At 44.6% G+C, this 20376-nt stretch overlaps 1 protein-coding gene across 1 annotated transcript in view; it reads right to left on the reverse strand.

The window, feature by feature from the left end:
* The window catches only part of SORD (sorbitol dehydrogenase), a 352789-nt gene that overhangs the window by 254323 nt on the left and 78090 nt on the right, over positions 1–20376 (reverse strand). Inside the window, exon 2 of the mRNA XM_078684967.1 lies at positions 13709–13742. Within this exon, the coding sequence (XP_078541093.1) occupies positions 13709–13742 (34 nt within the window). The remainder of the gene's footprint in view (positions 1–13708; positions 13743–20376) is intronic.

Here is a 20376-nt window from a genome sequence, read left to right on the forward strand (position 1 = left end):
TAGAAGCCCAGGGGCACCAGAGGAAAATATTCTGCCTCAAATGCTGAAGGAAGCCCCAGAAGCTGTTAATTTAGCAAGGAAAGGGACTAGCACTAGGGAGTCTAGGGAAGTCGAAGGACGGGAAAGTTCAGAGGAAGGATGCCTGAAGGTAGTCTCCTGGAATATAGCCGGGCTAAAAAATAAGCTACTTACCCCCGAGTGCGCTACCTTGATGGCAGCATACGATATCTGCCTGTTGCAAGAGACCTGGGCATTAGAAGAGAGCTTGAGCCCGACCTTTGAAACGTTTGATACCTTGGCAGTATCCACAGGTAGAGGCCGCCCATCGGGCGGGCTATCAATCTGGATAGGAACTCACCTTGGAATCCAAGCGTCCAAAATTCAAACAAATTCCCCGGATATTCAGTGTATCTTAATAGAACTCCCAGGCCAACCCCAAGTAGCAATAATAAACACCTATTCGAGGCCATCTAGGAATGGCCAGGAATCGGCTACAATTAGAGCCCTGAACTCTTTTATTCAAGGGCTTGACCCCTCTATTTCAATAATCCTTGGGGGGATTTTAACTGCCAATTTGAACCTCTGGGCAGTCTAGAACTGGGTGATCAAGATGAGGTAGATGCACTATGGCATATCCCGGATCCGAACATTGCCCCTGTCAGGGCGTGGACACCTCTTGTGCTCCAAATAAAAAGTTTTTCCCTTGCCACATCCTTGCGGGCGTGAAATGGGAGACTGGACCCTGACCGCCCAGCAATGGCAACTTTTAATCGGGCAAGTAAAACAACCATCATTGATTACTTAATGGTGGATGCTAAAAACTGGGACAAGCTGAAAGAATTTAGGGTCATTCAAAGACAGGACAGTGATCACAATGCCCTGGTAGTAACTTTTAAACCAGGGTCATTTGAATTAAACACCTCTGATCACATACCTGCCACGATGACACTTCCTCTCACGCTGACCAACAATAGAAGGAGGGTTAAGTGGCCTCACCTTGTAGACTCAACCTCGAAGCTTGCCAAAATCTACCAACTCGCTATCCCTTTTATAGAGTAGATGGGTGTCTCGTCTGGTTGGCAGCAGGCATTAGATACGCATAAACAGCTAGTTGAGGCACTAGGGGATGTGTTTTACCCCATAAGCAGAATCAAGAAGCATGTTCCAAAAACACACCCCTGGTTCAACGATGCGTGCAGGAACTCGAAAAATGAGCTCCTTGCGGCGATTAAGGTTAAAGATAGAGAGAATATTAGGGCAGCTAGACTGATCTACAAAAAGGAGCTGACCAGGGGTAAAAGAGAGTGGGAAGAAGACAGGTGGGAAGAACTCAGAGGTGCCCTTGCGACTAAAGATGCTAAACTATTCTGGGCATTAGTAAATTCTGGTGCAAATGCTGGTGGGGGGATCCCTCTACGAAATATCCCCCCCTCAATGTGGGAGGCGCATTTCTCTGCACTCTACACTGGCCCTGCGATCGGCCACAGTGACCATCTAGATAGGTCTGGGACCCCAGAGCCAGAAAGTCCCTCCTGGACTTCTCCTGCCCCAGACCCCCCGCACGAGTGTCGACTGCGGGGGGCCTCGGGCATGGGATACCAGTTAGAACATAGGGACACTGAGACGAGGATGGCCTCGAGAAGTGGTGAGAGTATCTCGGCCAAGGAGGTGGAGACTGCGATTATTAGACAACTTCCTAACAAAGCGCCAGGCCTCGACAGGGTACCGGGTGATCTCTTCCGTTCTCAGCCAAAGATCTGGGGTCCATACCTAACTGTATTATTTAATGCAGTCCTACTGGGGGCAAAGATACCTGACACCTGGGCGGGGGCCGAAATTGTCCCCATTTTTAAGAAGGGGTCCCCTTTGGAGCCGTCAAATTATAGACCCATAAGTCTCCTGGATACTGCCCAGAAACTGATGGGACGGATACTCCTGGATAGAATACTGGGATGGGTGGAGGAACATGAAGTAATGACTACCCTTCAGGCCGGCTTTAGATCTGGGATTTCGACCATGGACCAACTCTTCAGGCTGCAGGTCCTTTATTGGAAGACCATAAGTATCGAGGGTGGCAGCCTCTACTTGGTCTTCGTTGACCTGCGGGCCGCTTTCGACCTTGTGCCGAGGGAGAGTTTATGGAGGGTCCTAAAAGATCTTGGCCTTCCTCCCTATCTTTTGGAGGTCCTGAAGCGGTTTCATGAAGGGAACTATGCCCGGGTGAGGTGCGGGAAGAACGGGGAACTATCTGCACGTTTCCCTGTATCTAGAGGCGTACGCCAGGGCTGCGCCCTGGCTCCCACGCTCTTTAGTCTCTATATAAATGGTTTGGTTGGGGAACTAAATAGAGTCAGGGATAGCGATGCCCCTTGGTTGGCGTCAGGTCGGGTGCCTGCTCTGATGTTCGCAGACGACACCCTATTGTTGTCGCGAACATCAACAGGCATCCAGCGTGTTTTGGACGGTTTTGTTTCATTCTGCGCCTCGCGGGGACTCGAGATCAATTTAGAGAAAACAAAATGTATGATCTTCGGTCCCCCGAAACGCACCCGCCCTAGCCCTACGCTAAACGGCACCCCGCTTGAAAGGGTGAGAACTTTTGTATACCTGGGGGTCACTTTGACTGAGGACTTTGGTTGGGGCCCCCAGGTAGCCAAATCTACCCTAAAGCTCGCACAGCTATCAGGGGGCATAGGTAAGTTCCACCGAACAACGCATTTTAAGACAGTCTCCCCAGTGCTTGAAATTTACAGTGCTCAAGCTAGACCTGCTGTAACCTACGGTGCAGAACTTTGGGGACATTCAAGCATAGCAAGCCTTCTCAGGGTCGAACGGGCCTTTATGAGGAATATGATTGGTCTACCCCAAAGTACCCCGCTCTTACCCTTGATTTTCGACCTAGGAGTGGAGCCCATCTCTGAACTAGTAGCGGCCCGACCCCTCCTGTATTGGAGAAGGCTCTGGACAGTACCTGAGCTTGTGGACTACAGAGCTGAGTTCGCTGCTGTCTGGGGGTCGTTGAAGAGCAAGAAAATATTCTGGCTGCTCCACATTAAATCTATTGCCTATCGAATAGGAATGCCCCAAATATGGGAGTCCCCGGCGGAGAGTTGCCTAGTGGTGTGGAGAACTGAGCTGCTGGCCTCTCTGAGGCACTATAACCTAAGTCTGCTGCATCGCCTCCCAAGTATGGGCAGGATGTCCTCAGAATTTTTTCAGGTAAAACTTGCGCCCAGAAGGGAGGAATTTCTGGATCAAATTGAACCCCCCCTAGCAAGAAAACTATACACACAATTAAGGCACGGCTGCCTGCCACTTGGGTCACTGACCTGCAAATGGGCAGGTCAAGAGGAGGGAATTTGCCCTGTCTGCAATAATAGCAAAGAAGACACTGCCCATGTTTTGTTTTTCTGCCCCGCTTATAGCGCAATTCGGAGAGCTTGGCTGGTACCACTATGCAGAAATCTGGGACTAAAACATTGTGCTCAAGCCGTTAGAATTTTAAAATATGATACATCCCCCCTCATTGTGTTTTCGGTCTCCCGTTTTTTGTACGGTATGTGGCGGAGAAGGTCCACCTTGATTAATTGTGATTAACTCCAATGAAGACCACCTTGTTGATAACTGATTGTTTAATAATGTTTTAACTATTGGTTCTTAATTATTTATGTATTTTATTATATGTACATATTTTATCTGTGCTTTTATGGTCGTTGACCGAAATAAAGTTATCAATGAATGATGAATATTGCTGGGAATTTGTTAGGGGGACAATTGCTGAGAAATCATTTTATTCTTTTAAATTGTACCCACTACTCTCTAAATTGCGCACTCACTTTGAATTGTACTTGCTCCTCGGCTCACACGCTGTTGGTTTGTGTGGCTGCTGCCATTGGCTGATTCCTGTTGTTACACTCGCTGATTGGCTGACTGCTAGCCAATCAGCGGACAGCACCGGCAAAGCTCGTTGTCTCCTGAGCCCTTTAATGCACACCGGCTTCAGGACGCGCGCAGCGGACACGTGCAGCGGGCGCGCCAAAGGCAAGCCCGTCTGTGCCCGTCCGCGCCTGGCCGTCGCCAGGAGCCAGGGACCCTGCCCCTCCCAATGCCCTAAGAGACTGCTACTTGTGGGAGGAATTAAGAGCACTCAACAGGACATTAACCTGTAAAACCCATGATTGGGCCCCAACTGAGTACCCCGCTATCTGTGAGCTTTGCGCTTTCAGTCCGGCCCGAGTGAAACACCCCACTCCCTATAGTGATACTACGCCGTCATATACCCTTTTGAGCATAAACTGCCGCTCCCTATCAAAACATCATGCAGAGGTTATTTGACCTCCTCCAGTACTACTCCCCTGAGATTCTCTACCTAATGGAAATGTGGCTATGTGCATCGTCGGTGGCTATACCAGCTCTTGCTCTGCCAACTGGCTATGCCATACAAAGCATGGACAGAGCAGGTGGGAGAGGAGGTGGTATTGCGATCATATATAAAGTAGCCCACTCGTGTAGCTTATCTCCTGCAAACCTACCAGACTGCGAGAGTGCACTCTTTAAAATCACATTAGGTGCAAACTTTACCTTCTCTGGCCTCCTGATCTACCGCCCGCCTGGGCCTTCTAAGCGCTTCCGAGAATCCTTGTCTAACATGGTGACAGCCCTTGCTTTACACACTGCCAACTTCAACATCATAGGTGATCTTAATCTCCACTTAGAATTGCAGGACACACCGGAGATTCTCAGTTTCATTGGGGATCTGGCAGCTTGTCAGCTGGTTCAGCTGACCCCCGGTGCAACACACAGAGCAGGTCACCTCCTAGATCGGATATTCTCAAATCTGGAGATTTTGGAAGTGCTAACTCCTCTCCCTATGATATGGACCGACCACTTCCTTGTCTCAATGCGGTTAAAAATAAGTGGCGTCAAATCTCGGCCCAACCAGCTGCCTTCACTTAAACGACCATGGCACAAACTTAAGGAAGCAGATCTGAGTTCAGCTCTAAGAGCAAAACCTCTGCTACAATCCAACAATGTGGATGAGGCTGATGCCTTCTTTCAAAAATGGATTATCCAAGCACTAGATACACGTATTCCCACCAAACTCACTTACGCCAAAAGTACCCGAGTCAACGCGGGGTTCAATGAAGAACTTACGCTGGCAAAAAAGAAATGTAAAACTCTGGAAAGATCCTGGAGGAAAACATATGATACACAAGCTAAATTACTATATAGAACTGCTATTAACTCATACCATAAGCTAGTTTGTAAAACAAGAGCACCTCACTACTCCAGTTTGATCTCGACCAGCACGAATCGGAGCAAAACCATATTCTTGCTACTGAAGGACCTGACCTCTCCATCAGCAGAATCTGGTAACACTATCGCCTCTAACTCACACTGCGAGGACCTGGCTACTTTCTTCGTGAAGAAAGTTGAAGAGATATACTTAAAACTGGGATATAACATTGCTCCCAATGCTTGGAGTATGAACGTGAATCCGATTCTGAATCTCCCCCTCTCTCATCCTTCCTCCCTATGACCCTCAATGAGTAAGAGAAACTAGTTAATAAAATTAAATCTGGCTCTCCGGCCGACCCCTTAACCCCTTCCATGCTCATGACGGAACGGTTCCGTTATGAGCGTCGGTTGGCCTGTGCTCATGACGGAACCGTTCCGTCATGGTTCCATAAGCCCAATGGAACGTTCAGCACAGCGCAGGAATCTGCGCCGCGCTGAAGCGGTTAAGCATGAAGTTTTTAGAAAAATCCAATCAGATCTTATGCCTGCATGCTTAGAATTACTTAATCACTCCCTCTCCACTGCGACAGTGCCTAAAACATGGAAGCACGCTAAAGTAGTACCCCTGCTTAAAAAACCCACACTTGATGGTTCCAAAGCAGGAAACTAACGCCCAATTTCATTGCTTCCGTTTATGTCTAAAATTTTGGAAGCCTATCCACTGCACTTACGCAATTTTTAGACACCAATAACATTCTTGACAACTCACAAAATGGCTTCCGTCCTCGGTACAGTACCGAGTCAGCCCTGTTAACGGTGGCTGAACACCTCAAATCCGCGCTGGATGCCAGCAGCACATCTGTCCTGGTGCTGCTCGATCTAAGTGTCGCATTTGACACAGTGTCACATGAAATACTACTCCAACGTTTGGAGGAAATAAGAATAGGAAACCTGGCACTTGCCTGGTTCGCCTCTTTCCTATCGGAACGAACGTTCCAAGTGACTACCCCCCCTTTTGCCTCCCAGGCCCACACACTTCGATGTGCTGTCTCTCAGGGCTCCGTACTGAGCCCCACGCTCTTCAATATTTACGTGAGCCCTCTGGCCAGAATGTAAATGTGGGTGTACTTGTAAAGCGCACTGCGACTCCATGGAGTATCCTGGCGCTGAAGACCGCTGGGGAACCCGTCCTGGTTTTCCCTGTGAGATGGTCCCTTTCTGGGTATCTCCAAGGTGAAACCAGGCATCCCCGTCGTCTGTGGGGGGCCGTTGTAGAGATGAGGCAAGCTTAATGCCCAGAGTTGCCGAGTGTGTTCCCTGGTTAGAGTAGGCACTGAGGCGAGAATTATCGAGTCGGTTTTGACCCTGGTCCACGACCCTGCCGCGTCGGGAATTGAACCCTGGTCCCGGGCCGTTCTCTGCGTCCGGGTCTGCCGCCTCTAACCAGTGAGCCACACCACTCCAGAATGGCCAAAGCAAGAGGAATGTCCCTGGTGTCATACACCGATGACACCCAACTGGTGTTCACCCTTTCTAACAACCCCACCCAAGACAAACAAAAATTCAAAGAGGATATCTCTGCCATAGCGGAATGGATGACTAACAATTGTTTGCAATTGAACTCTTCCAAGTCAGAAATCCTCTTGGTGGGTAAAGATTCCCATCTGTGGACTAATGAATGGTGGCCTCTGGCACTTGGTAACCCCCGGACCTTAAAACCATGGTAAAAAACTTGGGCATCCTATTAGATAAAGATCTGAACTTTGAAACGCATGCAAAAGCAGTGGTGGGAAAATGTTTTGGGATACTCTGTGGTTTGAGACCGATTCTGGGTCTCTTTGATGCTCAAACACGTCAGCTGATTGTTCAGGCTTCTATTCTGGCCCCTCTGGACTATTGCAATGCTCTCCTCCTCGGGTCTAACAAATCGGTGATGAAGAGATTGCAATGAGTCCAGAACGCGGCAACATGTGCAATCTTTGCTATACCGATGTTCAGTCATGCCTCCAACCTCCTCCATCGTCTTCATTGGCTGACGATTGAGCAGCGGATCAACTTTAAGACACTCAGTATCATGCACAAGATACTGATAGGTATAGCTCCAGATATTCTTAATGGGCTGTGCACCCTGTATGCGCCAGCCCGAACATTGCGCTCTTCAAACCAGTGTCTTGCACACACTCCGCGTATACGTAAGGCCAGATCTGGCGGCCGGTCTTTCAGACGCCTGGCACCTACATTATGGAACTCCCTCCCTTTTTCATTCGTGCTGAACCCGACCATAACACCTTCAGACGGCACGTAAAAACTTGGCTCTTCTCTCAGACTTAGTTCCCTCTTAAGTTCTCCGCTCTGATCTGCTCTTAGCGCTGGGACGCCTTTTTGCCAAGGAAGCCATGCGCTCTATAAATACTCTAATCTAATCTAATCTTTTGAAGCCTAGTGGGATATTTTTTATCATTTTTTTATTTTCTTTCAGTCTTGAGCATGATCTTTCATAAGTACATTTCTACAGTAATAAAAAAACTGTCTCTCTTCCTCTCCCAAAAAGTCTCTCTTTTCACTTGTCTATTGTTCAATTGCACAGAATTGTACACCACATTTTACACATGACTAGCCACATTTTTAGATCACGTTCAAGTAATCTCTTCAGTTCAGAATTCTCTGCCTGGCTTGATAGAGCTATGCTGTCATGTTCTGAAGCTTCTTTGGATAGCGCTGTGCCACTTTCTCCCTGTGAGCTCAACCATCACATGCACTTAGAGGGTTCTACTATTTTACATGCTGTGATAGAACAGAGCCAAGTTATGATGTTACGGGTAACTACAATGCCCTCTACCCAAGCTGTGAGAGACAGGCAGTTGTGGCTGCAATCTTAAAATATCTCTAGATAAGGGTACGGTCTTTTACTTAGAACCCTGTAGAGGAAGGTCCACTGATACCCTCTGGAAAAAGTCTGTTCAGACTTCTATAACTGAGGTCCTTTGCTTCATCATGTACAGTTCTCTCTGACCAACACAAGAGGTGGTTACACCAGAGACATGCATCTCTGGAATTGAAGAAGACCCAAGGAAGTTAAAGCTAAATATATCGTAACTGGCCGGACTTGACCACCTAGGTGGGATACGTATTGTGTCATTTGACTAGTACCTTGTTTAATATGTTACTCTGAGAGCAACATTTCTTGATGCCCTCTCTCCCAAAAGTAGACTGGATAAGAATTTGACCAGCATGAAGATGAGGACTTGCCTGTCCGTCTGAACAATTGTACTGCAAGTGCTTGGAGAAGTGACAAATCACAAGAACAGAGCCCTACTGCCATAAATTAATAGGATAGTCTGACAGATTGCCCATCTTCTGAAAGTATAAGGCTACCCCCAGCCAGCAGACCAAGAACCAAAACCTACCAGCACAACTACATCTGAGACCAGGGAAGCGCATCACCTTCACCCATCATCTAGGGTGAGCTGGCTTCACCCCTGAGCCTTTCTGTGAATGAAGGGGTAGCTCACCTCTGTAGATGTCCCCGGAGGTCTTGAGGGAACTAGAGAAGGTCATTCAGATTTTGGAACAATTGGAATGCTCATTCTAGCCCAAGCAGTCTGGAGATATATTATCATTTTATCCTTTGTTCATGACCCTGGTGCCTACTTAATATCCACCTTTGATTGACCAGGCATCAACAACCTTTTGGCAGTGAGTGGTATGTTTTGAGCAAATCACAGACATCATGGCCAACAACAAAATGAAGGGAGTAACAATCAACAACACCACAGTCAAACTACCAGCATACGCAGACGACATACTTATAGTTAAGGAAGACCCAGAAGTATCCATCAAAGCACTCATGGATCCCATACAAACATACTCAGCCCACTCGGGTTACAAGCTACACAGAGACAAATCAGAGTGCCTACCACTAAACATACACACAACTAAAGAGCTAATAGCCGACTCAGGGCTAGCGTGGCAACCTAAGTTTTTCAAATACCAGGGGATACAATTCGGGAAAACACTGAAATCAACCCTAGAACACAACGAGTACACAACAGTAGGGAAAATGAAAACCCTCCTAGAATCCTGGTCACCATTAAGATGATGATAACGCCACTAGTGAACTACCTAGCGCGGATGCTTCCACTCACACTCACAGACAACTTTCACCACAAGGTAGACCAGATGATAAACACATTCATATGGCGCAACAAAAAAGCAAGAATAGGTCTCCCGAGGCTAAGACTAACAAAAAAGCAAGGTGGACTCAACCTGGCAGACTTTAGGACATTCCAAACAGCCTTCATTGCTAGACAGGGCATGTACAGGACATATTGCCAGGACAAACATACACACCGACATGGCTAGCAATCGAGAAAGCCGTCCTAAATAACACCAGCCCTATGACACTCCTAACAGCAAACAAGCAGGCACTGCTGAACAACCCCATTCTCAAAAACACAAGACAGGCGCTTCTTAAGATAGACAGAAAACTCGAGCACAGTGTCATAAACTCACGATTGGAATCCCTATGGGCGAACAACAAAATCAAGTACAGAGGGAAAACACTAGGCATAGATTCGTGGAAAGAATTAGGATTCTCCTTCCCAGCACAACTAGAAGTTGAAGGAAAGAAACCACTCACCTACAACTACATAAAAGCACTATACAACCTCAGCGAGATAGAACTCGATAACTTCCTGATAATTAAAACAGCAGTGGCAAAAGCTAAGCTTTCTCAACACAAACCCACGATCATCCACTATATGGAGAACCTAAACATTGCAGGCCACCTGGTGTCCCATTTATACAAACTCCTCCGCCCCAATACATCAAATCTCAACACCAAGAGCACCAGATACTGGGAAGCACAGCTAAAAACCAATCTCACAGAGAAAGAGACACACTCCCTCTGGGAGTCCCCTTCGAAAAACATGATCTCCCAGGTGCTAGTCCAAACAAAGTTTTGGCTACTACACTGCATATCCTGGACCCCGGCGCGTTTAGCGATGTTAGGCCTAAGAGAAACAGACCGTTGTTGGTACTGTGACTCAGAAAAAGGCGACCTGGCGCACCTCATTTGCAACTGCTCAAAGGTGAAAGAGTTCTGGAGGGAGGTCTTCACATTCGCAAATAGAGCCCTAGGGTGCACACTAAAAGAAGAATTCGACACAGTAACCGCAGCAAGCTTAGGGCCAGACAACATCACAAAGCATGATAGTAGCCTTCTCGACTTCCTCCTAACCTCAGCCACCAAAACTGTGCTTGCCAATTGGAAAGACACTACTAAAGCCACGTTCAAAGGGTGGCTGAATTGGATAACATTCATCAGGGGTGCAGACAACACAGCACTTAGATACGCTCTATGGAAGAATCCCAACAGGGAGATGTGGACAACACTAGACAAGTTTCTCAACCTTTACGAATCCCGTGAAGGAAAGCAGGGCAGAAGGAAACAACAGAGTATCGAAGACAACACTAAGAGGGTCTACCACAACTCCCAAAGATACATCTGCATGTCTTTATGTTTTATGTATATCACCAACGTAGACGAACACGACAATCACCCGCGGTTTATGTGTTAAGTGTAAACGCGTGGAGGGGTAAGCATCCACCAAACTGCAGTGCAGGTTTAACTCCCCTCAAATACTTAACGAAGTGCCAATTCTTGTTAAGTGTACTACATATTGTAATGTACTGTAAAATTGTAATAAAAACAATTAAAAAAAAGAATGAAGCACAAATCAAATTTCAGCAACTTACAGTATTTTAGAGTTTAGTCAATGATGTGAAGTTGTAAAAGCTTTATTTCTCATTAAGAGATCAATAATGGTTATATATAAAGAAAAGAGTCCCTATCTTAATCAGGTCACATTTTCCATTAATGTAAGGTTATTTTCACCTAAACATTTCAGCTTTCCTAAAACTTAGGAGCTACACTAACGTTTCGGATCATATCTTTGGCAACAAAGGGGCTAGAGACGTCTGGTATTCAAGAAATGGGTTTATTTCTACTATACTCTGTTTATGTGTATTAAACATTTCTGTGTGAAAGTAAACAACTCACTTAGGGTCTAATTTATAGTTTGGTGGCTTCATACTTTATCAAAACGTAAAGAATATCCTGCCCATCGTACTTCAAGTGCCATGGGCTGTACTTTATTTATTTATTTATTTATTAAGCGCGACAGCAACCCAAAAAGGGTTTCCCGGCGCTGAACAGGTAAGGTACTGCACTTATAATACAACAGACCAGGACTTCTGACTCGTTTATGACGGAGAATCCCATCTGCCTAACTCTAAGGCCCTTAATAATCATTTTATTGGTTGTTATTACTATGAAACGTACCCTGGCAGTCTTTAACCTCACACCTAGGAGCGGCTCCTCTGCTGAGTCGGAGGAGTGTCACTCCACTGCTCCCAGAGCAGTGGATAAAGGAATAATACAATAATAACAATGTTATCAGCATTGTATTTTTCATAGCTACGGGGCTAGGTTAGTGGCACAGGGGGAGGACGCATGACGGTTTGGCAGGCTGTCTTGGGCCAGCCGAAAACAGTCATGGACACTTTGCATCTTTTCCCATCAGGCTGTACTACAGCTTTGGTGGAGAACATGCACAGGCTCATAGTCCCCGTCTGAGCACCGAACCACATCGCTCAGACCAATCACGGCGCTGCTGTTGTGGGGACAGCACCTTCGTGATTGGCTTAGGGGAGCCTGTGTGCTTCCTCCTGCTTCCAGAGACGGAGTCAGGAAGAGAAGCAGTGAGACGACGGAGGACAGACTGCGAAAGAGGTAAGTGTAGTGTTTATAATAAATATATATTTTGATGATTTCAACCCCGCCACCCCCGTACACTACCAGCGGCCGCTGCTCACACCTAGTTAATGAGTAAGCATTTGCTAATCAACCTCACAAACCTGTGGGAGTCATGTGGTAAAGGAGATTACTTGCCCCCCAGTTGAAGTACATTAGAAAACGTTATTGAATGATGTTAATGGGTACAATTGAGGCACAGTAACCTCTCATCGAACAGGACCCCCAGACAATTCTTGCAATTCCTTATCAATTTCTTGGAACTTGTGCCTCATATTCAAAGAACGGTATCCATAGTCATTGTAAGCATGTACCTAAATCAATGAAAGAGTTAAATCAGTTGGGTAATAAAGAACAGCAAGGGACACTGCTCACACTGTATAATATGCCCCTTTCATTTACTTGTGGCATTGCCGTGCAGTTTTTGGCATTTTCCAGATTACCACCGATTTCATGATTGACAGAGAAATTCAAACTCTAAATCCTCAACTTTAAAAGGAACATGCAATGATAGCATAAGTACCTATCTCTTTGACATCTTGCCCTTTCCCTCAAAAGGTACAAGGTGACTCATATATGCAGGTATTGTTAGAGAAGTTCACAGATGCTATTAATGTGCCCCCCAAAATGCATTCATGGCTCTCTCAGGGAGTAATACAGAGAACTTGGAGCCTACTAAATCTTCCGATAGATCCTATGTTACACTGAAAACCTCACCCATCATTGAACCTTATCTAAGGCTAGGGTCTTCGCTGAGCCATCGTTTTTTATTAACTAGGTTTAGGCTTAATATGATCCACCATTTTATTGTGGCTCGCATAAGGAATGTTCCCCAGTACCCTATAACTGTGATTTGGTCTCGAAGCACGATACTTTGAATTTTTGTTACGTTTTGTTCCTTCTATATGAATCTGCGGGGAAAAAAATATTGTACCTCTTTTTCAGAGGGTTACATTTTCCTCAGGTAAAACTTGTTTTGCTAATTTACAGCTACTCCTTGATCAGTGTACTTGCTTTTATGCAGCTTGTTTTTTTAGCTGCTGCTGTCTATTATGATGCTATTTAAAAATTGATTTAGATTCTAATATATAATATAAATATAAAGGCAAACTGGCCTATTAATTACAATTGTAGGGAGGATAATCTCACACTATTCCACGAAAAAGAAGACTATAAGAGATTAAGAAATATTTCCTGACTGTTTCCAGGAAGGTAAAACATATTTTCTTAAACGGTTCCACAAAAATGTGGCACCCTTCACTCAAGTAAATGATTCAACCACGGCACAGATTAAAAATAAAATACTAGTTTCATTAAGTATCTATCTATCCTCTTTCAAAATGAGTTCACACTGAAACACTACAAAAGAATGGAGGCACAATTAGAGAATGGTGTATGCAGACTTACCGGGAGGACATCACTGAAAACATTCTAAAAAGATTATATAATTACAGCCTAAATTATGGTAATAAGAGTAATATGTTGTAATGTTATTGATGTACTAGAGGTGTCACCACCAACATTAAATATATATTATTACCTAGGAATATTTCTCAAAGAACTAAGATAAGCTATTTGTAAGTAAGAATTTGGAGTGGTGTACTGTAAGCATTATGATTAGATGCATCCAAATAGAGAAGTCTTACATAAACGTACCATTTGGCCCTGGCTCAGGGACTGGACGCTTTTCCTACAAAAGAGAAGAAAATCAATGTTAAAGGTCCATTTATATGAGGGAAACGATAACTTGTAATCCTGGGTACCCACAATGATTATTACCTTCTCTACTTGTAAAGGTTATAACTTCAATAAATACAGTGTTAATTTTAGAGACATTTTAGACAATTCACTAGAACCAAGAACAATTTTATTTGGGCACAGCAAAAATGTGGTTGATACTGTTTTTATTTAAATAATATTTTATTATTGTACTTTATAATGTAGTAGATTATATTTTGAGTGCTGTCTATGACTGATACGGTTTTGCAGTACCATTCCGTATGCCCCTTCATCATATGTTGCCAGCATCAATTTCTAATGAACCACTTTTTTAACCTTCTCTAGGTACTATACATCAGTGTCTATAATACCGAAAATTTGCAGCTGAGCAAATCTGTAGACCAAAAAGCTTATTTGGATGTTTTTGTGTCACCATCTGCCAAGATCGGGTGTAACAGAGGACTGCACTGTACTCATTCTTCGCTGTCTTCTGGAAGACAGATTTTCTTTTTCGTACAACCTTACATAAACATTTTTTCCCTTTTGTATTATTTCCATGGTGGTGAGCAGAAGACATTCAAAGAAATCGCTCCAATTCGATCCACCATTCATTAATATCAAACACACCCATGGGACGCTTATTAGATTTCTGATTAATTTTCCAATCTTGCACTTTAAAATACTGAATCAGAGTACATTTTTGTTTCCTCGAGAGTGCTGACTTTTGCTTTTAATATTAGTCTGGATAGTATGCAACTTTGGTACGGTCTGGTTACCTTGCATTCTTTTCTGCATTCCCCCAGATGAGATCTTTGTGGAATTCCATATTTTATCTATGTGTCTATAACAATAAGGGTAATGCTGGACAATGGCTAAAATACTGTCCTAATTCTTTTGGACTTAGCAGCGTATGGTACCATCTCGCATTCTATAGTCCTTCAGTGCCTCTATTAGAGCTTTTCAGTTGTTGTTTGATGCCCTCTTAAGAGAATACCAATTTGGCCAGGTATTGTCTTTCTGTGGGTTAAATCGACAAGTACTTTGCGTGCTCATTGAATTTCTCCTCAGAAGAGCAGTCACTTCTAATGCGAAGAAACTGTCTGTAGGGCAAATTGTCCCATAATGATTTCGGGTGGTAACTGGTATAGGACAAGAGTCAATTGCAGCCATGGGTTTCCTGTACAGTTCTGTCCCGAGTCCTTCACTTGTGGGAAAGATGTGTAGGTCCAGAAAAGGTGGACTGGTATTATTAAATTCAAAAGTGAATTTAAGGAATTCATTCCTGGTATTGAGCCAGTTGTGAAAGTCACAGATGGTGTCTGGTTCTCCTCGCCAGATGACGAACACGTCATCGATGTAATGCTTCCATAGTAGAAAGTGACTCCTTTGTGGATTACTCTCTGCCAAGGCATGTTCCTGTTAAAAAAGATGGACATACAAGTTTGCTAGGATGGGCGCGAAAATGTTGCCCATTGAAGTGCCCTAAGTACATGGTGTCCTCATAGCGGAAGAAGTTCTCCTTCATGGCTATTCTGGCGCACTCCATTATGGAATCTACCGGGGAGATGGAATCCAGGTTTCTGTTGTTCAGTAGTGATATTACTGCTGCCTAAGTCTCGTCTTGGGGGATGCAGTGAGTGACTCCATATCAAATGAGACAAGGTAGTCCTGGGTGGCATCAAACGGGGTGTCCGTTAGCAATCTTAAGATGTCTTTGGGGTCTTGTAGATAAGTTGGCATCTCTCTCACAATGGAACAGAGGAAGTGGTCCACGGAGATAGAGAGGGGCTCTAAGAGAGAATTAATTTCAGATATGATGGGTCTCCCAGGTGGAGGCCTCTGTGCCTTCTGTATCTTAGGTAATACATAAAAGTAGGGAGTGACTGGGTGAGAGGTATTAAGGAATGCCGCCACTTTTGGTGTAATCCACCCCTTGTCTTTAGCCTCATCAACCATTTTGGTTATATCCGTAGTCAGCCTTTTCGTTGGGTCCATTTTGAGAGTTCGGTAGAACCGTCCAATTGGCGCAGACATTCGGTGCGATAAGATGTAATACTCATAATGACAGTCGCTCCACCCATGTCCGCAGGCTTGATCTTAATGATCTCGTCATTTGCCAGATTTTGCAAGGCCAAATGTTCCTTCTTCAGAAGATTTTGAAATATCTCTTATTGGTGTTACATAGTGTGCTTACTCAAAGGTGAGTACCTGCGCTGGAACCAAGTGAGCTGGTGGTTTGAAGGTTGTGCTATCTCTTAGGCCCGTGTCCACTGCTCCTTCTTGGCTTTCTAAGGACACACACCATTCATTACCATCTACCATACCTGGGTGGCGAATTATACTATTAGCACAGCTTCATGTTACCTTGCCTGACTTTTGACATCACGGTTTTCAGAAGACCACTTCATGATGTTAGATTTCGCAGCTAAGATCGGGTACCAGTAATATTCATCGTGTGGTAATAGGCCAACATCATTTTAAGTAACCCATATTACACTGCAGTTGAGCGCATGGCTTGGAGGTTCACCGCCTCTGGTATATAAGGGACTACATGATGACATTCAGAAACCCTCCTGGTACAAATCTTAGATTTGTGTATGCTCACTACACTTTTGAAATGGGCACTATATATAATAACAAGCAGTATTGTAACTAAAGGTGGATATCCTAATCAACCATATTTGATATCTAAAATAGGAGATATACTCACGATGCACGACTATTGACTCATTAGCCACTGAGTACCAGGCTGTATTATATCAATCCTTGTAGGGACTGTGTATAATTACACGAGGCAGACCGTATATGTAACCAAAGGTGTTTATTGACCAGATTTGATATCTCTCTTAGGAGATATACCTACGGTGCTCGTGGGTCAGCTCACTAACCACTGAGTGCAAGGTTAAATAATCGGCACTCCACATTGCATGATAACTTCCTCGAACAGCGTCTGGGAAGCTGGCAAAGCTTCATTGGCTCCCAGTCAGGGAACGGATTAAATTTAAAGTCCTTTGTTTTGCACATCGCATTGCACAAGGTAAAGGCCCAGATTATCTTAAGAATCTTCTTAGTATACATCGTCCCACCCGGAATTTAAGATCTTCCGGCACGATGTTGTTCAAACTTCCTTGAGTCAAGAGGGCCAGGATGGGCGGCCGCTCATTCAGATATTTGGCCCCTAAACAGTGGAATGAACTCCCGCTACATCTTCGCATGGAACCTTCGGAAACTAGATTCCGGGGTAAACTTAAGACATTCCTGTTTCCCATTATGTAACTTTCCCCTCCTATGGCTCTATTATCATCTGCCTCTGGAAATCGTAGCAGCAATTAGCGCGGGGACACACTGTCTTATGTGTAACCAGGCGCTCAATAAATGGTTTATTATTATTATTATTATTATTATTATAACTCCGCTAATAACAGTGAAATGTACGATCATCATACTTTTGTAATACACGTTTCCATAATTGAGTCAACAGCTCTTTCCACTGACGTTACCGCTGCTGGGACCACAAATCCCGGCATGCATCACTGCTCCCAGCATTCCTAGCGGGAGCGTTGGCGCGATTACATCACACAGCGTTGGCTCACAGCATTTAAACATGATCTGTGGGACCGCCAATCACCTCCGGTTCCAGCTCCGTAGATGCCCAGTGTACCGACGGACAGGTAAAAGGCTCCTCGCAGCCATGGGAAGAGATATTGCGGTATTGTAGCTTGTGATGTCCTACGCTTCACAGACGAGGCGTATCATGAGATTGGTGCGTCCTTGCTTAACCGCTAACACTCGCAAAAGTAATTGCACCATCAAGTGTGTTAAGCACATGTGACGAGACTGGTATTCGTTAAACTGCTCACTCAATCATGTCATATTGCGCTACTGAGTGCGTTATAAATAGTGTGGCATTTAAATTTTTTAGGTCAACAGGCAGCAGGTCACAGCCAGGTTTGCGAAAAAGCGCAATTGCTCTGACTGCGTCGCACTATCTCGCGTGTTTTAAATCGATGTGGCATTTTTAATCTTTAGTCTAGAGGCGACATACACAATATTCAGACAGGGATGTGCACTTAAGTGCACATCCCCATTCTGAATAGCGACACTGATATACATCAATATGTGATAAGGGCAGCTGAATCACTCAATCAGTTTATATTGCGCTACTGATTGTGGTAAAAATTGTGTGCCATTTCTTATTTTTAGTCAACAGGCAACGGATCACATCCAGTTTTGCCAAACCGCGCAATTGCTCCCACCGTGGGGCACTATCATACGTGTTACAAATCAGTGTGGCATTGCTAATCTCTAGTTTAGAGGCGGCGAACAACATTCAGGCTGGGGGGGTGCAGTTAACTGCCACTCCCGATCCCGAGTAGAGACACTGACATACATAAATGTGTGAAAAGGGACGCATTATGTCACATAAACGACCAGGCATAATAGCAACCCTACTAATGTGTCGTACCAAGATCAGACTACAAACGCTCTACTTCGTGAACTACAAATCTCACAGTCCGATAATTTACTAGTGAATCTTTTCACGATCTGTACCGATTGCCACTAGTGGATTACTTGTCTCACACTTCATACTGTTTGACTCTGTGAACAATTTTTTAATTCTGAGCATTGGGAATGTGTCAAAATGACTACCCTAGATTATTATTCTTTTGACACATCGAACTTCCTTTTTTCAGAGGGGTACCTCTCCCCTGAGCTGTGGCCAGGTTGAGGTGAGGTCCTTATCCGTAATTTACGGGTAAGCCAAATTTACTTTCTTTTTCTTGTTTCTCACATGTAAGGGACTAAGGATGAGGACAATCTCTCACATGGTCATATGAATTTTCCCTACTGCATGTTGTAAGAGACATATGCATTTTTGATCTCCATTTTTGCTTCGGTCTTCCACAGGTACGACCAGTAAATGGAACGCAACTGTGGGATTACTGGTTTTGTACTTAAATTAATTCGCTCCACAATTAAGTTGCCCTCACGTCTGTATGGAGAGGAAAGCTGCACCAGCACCCCAAAGACTGCATCGCATCACTGTACACCTTAGAGGCGAATGCTGGACCTTGGTCAGAATGGAAGGTGCAACAGGCAAAAATTCCCACAAAGACACGCCAATCCCTGATGACACTTCGAGCGTCAGCACTGCGTTGTGGCCAAACCCAAATGAAACATGTCCACTAATCAACTGCAACTGAAATTTATTTATAAGCAGTATCTGAAGAGAATGGACCGCAGTGATCAAGATATGCACAGCCAAAAGGTTTATTAGAAATGAATAGCACCGAACCATTGGTGTAAATGACATAATCGTACTTCTCAAGGGGGCGCATTGACAGAGGAGGAGGATGAACAAATTCACACTGCAAGAATTCCTGAGCCTGAAGAGAGGAGTCAAAGGTAAACGTGACATCCGGAGACGTCAAAGAAGTAGCCTATTGTATCCAACGGGCATGCTAAGCCTTAGAGTTTGGTACAATTGCCTTTGTCACTGCCTCAAGTGCAGGGTATCGTGTTTCCACCAAAATGCATTTCCCCTGTGCCAGTGAGCATTCCTTCAGGATCGCCATCTGAACAGCGGTTAAGACTTTTTCAACAGTGGAAAAACGCAACCCGGCAGAAATGTCCAAATGTGATTTGTATGCAATAGGTACTGTGTCACCTTCAATAAACGTTAAGTAAGTAAAACCCACGGCACCTGGCACAATATGTATTAACATGTTTGTGTGGTTAACTTGTGTTAACAAGTATTTTGATTCAAGCAAATCAGATTGTAAAAATAGTAAAATATCAGAATGTTCCAGTAATCAACTGGCTTTCGAAAATGTAGGTTGTATCAAAGCATAAAGCGGCTCTATGCGTTGGGTGTATACGGGAATGTAAGAACGCCCAAAGTTCAAAAATCCCAGCAAAGACTGAAGTTTTTCAGGGTTGTCGGAGGCCGTAAATGTGCGCATTTCTCCAGGAAGTGAAGTGCTAAGCCACTACCTTCATTATTGAGCTCATAGCCCAAAAACAACACTGTATACTTTGCGATGTGTGATTCAGCAAAATTACATTTGTAACCAGAGTCTGAAAACAAAATAATGATTTGGTTGACTCGGCAAAGATGCAGCCACAACGTGTCGTCTGTGAGATAAATATCATCAACGTACGAGTACGCATCTGGGTCTATGCTGTCTAGTAAAGAGACAACACTGGCGGCGAATACCCCGGGGCTGCTTTTGTAGCCCATCGCTAATCGCTGTAATTGTTTTTGTTTTCTGCTGGCTGTGAAGGCCGTCCATTGACTGCATGCAGAGGACAGATTGTGACTGAAGAAGCCGTTGGAAATGTCTAGTGTCGTTTTGTATCTTTAAAGAACAAGACTATCTACAAGAGCAGAACTAGGAGTATTTTGTACTGCAAAAGTGCGACAATGAGAGTTGAAATGGCGGTAATCCAAAACTATGCGGTATGACCCATCGGGTTTGGTAACGGTAAAAAGAGGGTTATTCATCGGTGACACACGTCTCAATCACTCCTTGATACTCCAACTGAGTTAGAATCTCAGATACGGGCCCTTTTACTTCCCGCTAGGGGGGATATTAGGGTAGAGG

Source organism: Lissotriton helveticus, chromosome 3_2 (assembly GCF_964261635.1).
Source record: "Lissotriton helveticus chromosome 3_2, aLisHel1.1, whole genome shotgun sequence".
Lineage (NCBI taxonomy): Eukaryota > Metazoa > Chordata > Amphibia > Caudata > Salamandridae > Lissotriton > Lissotriton helveticus.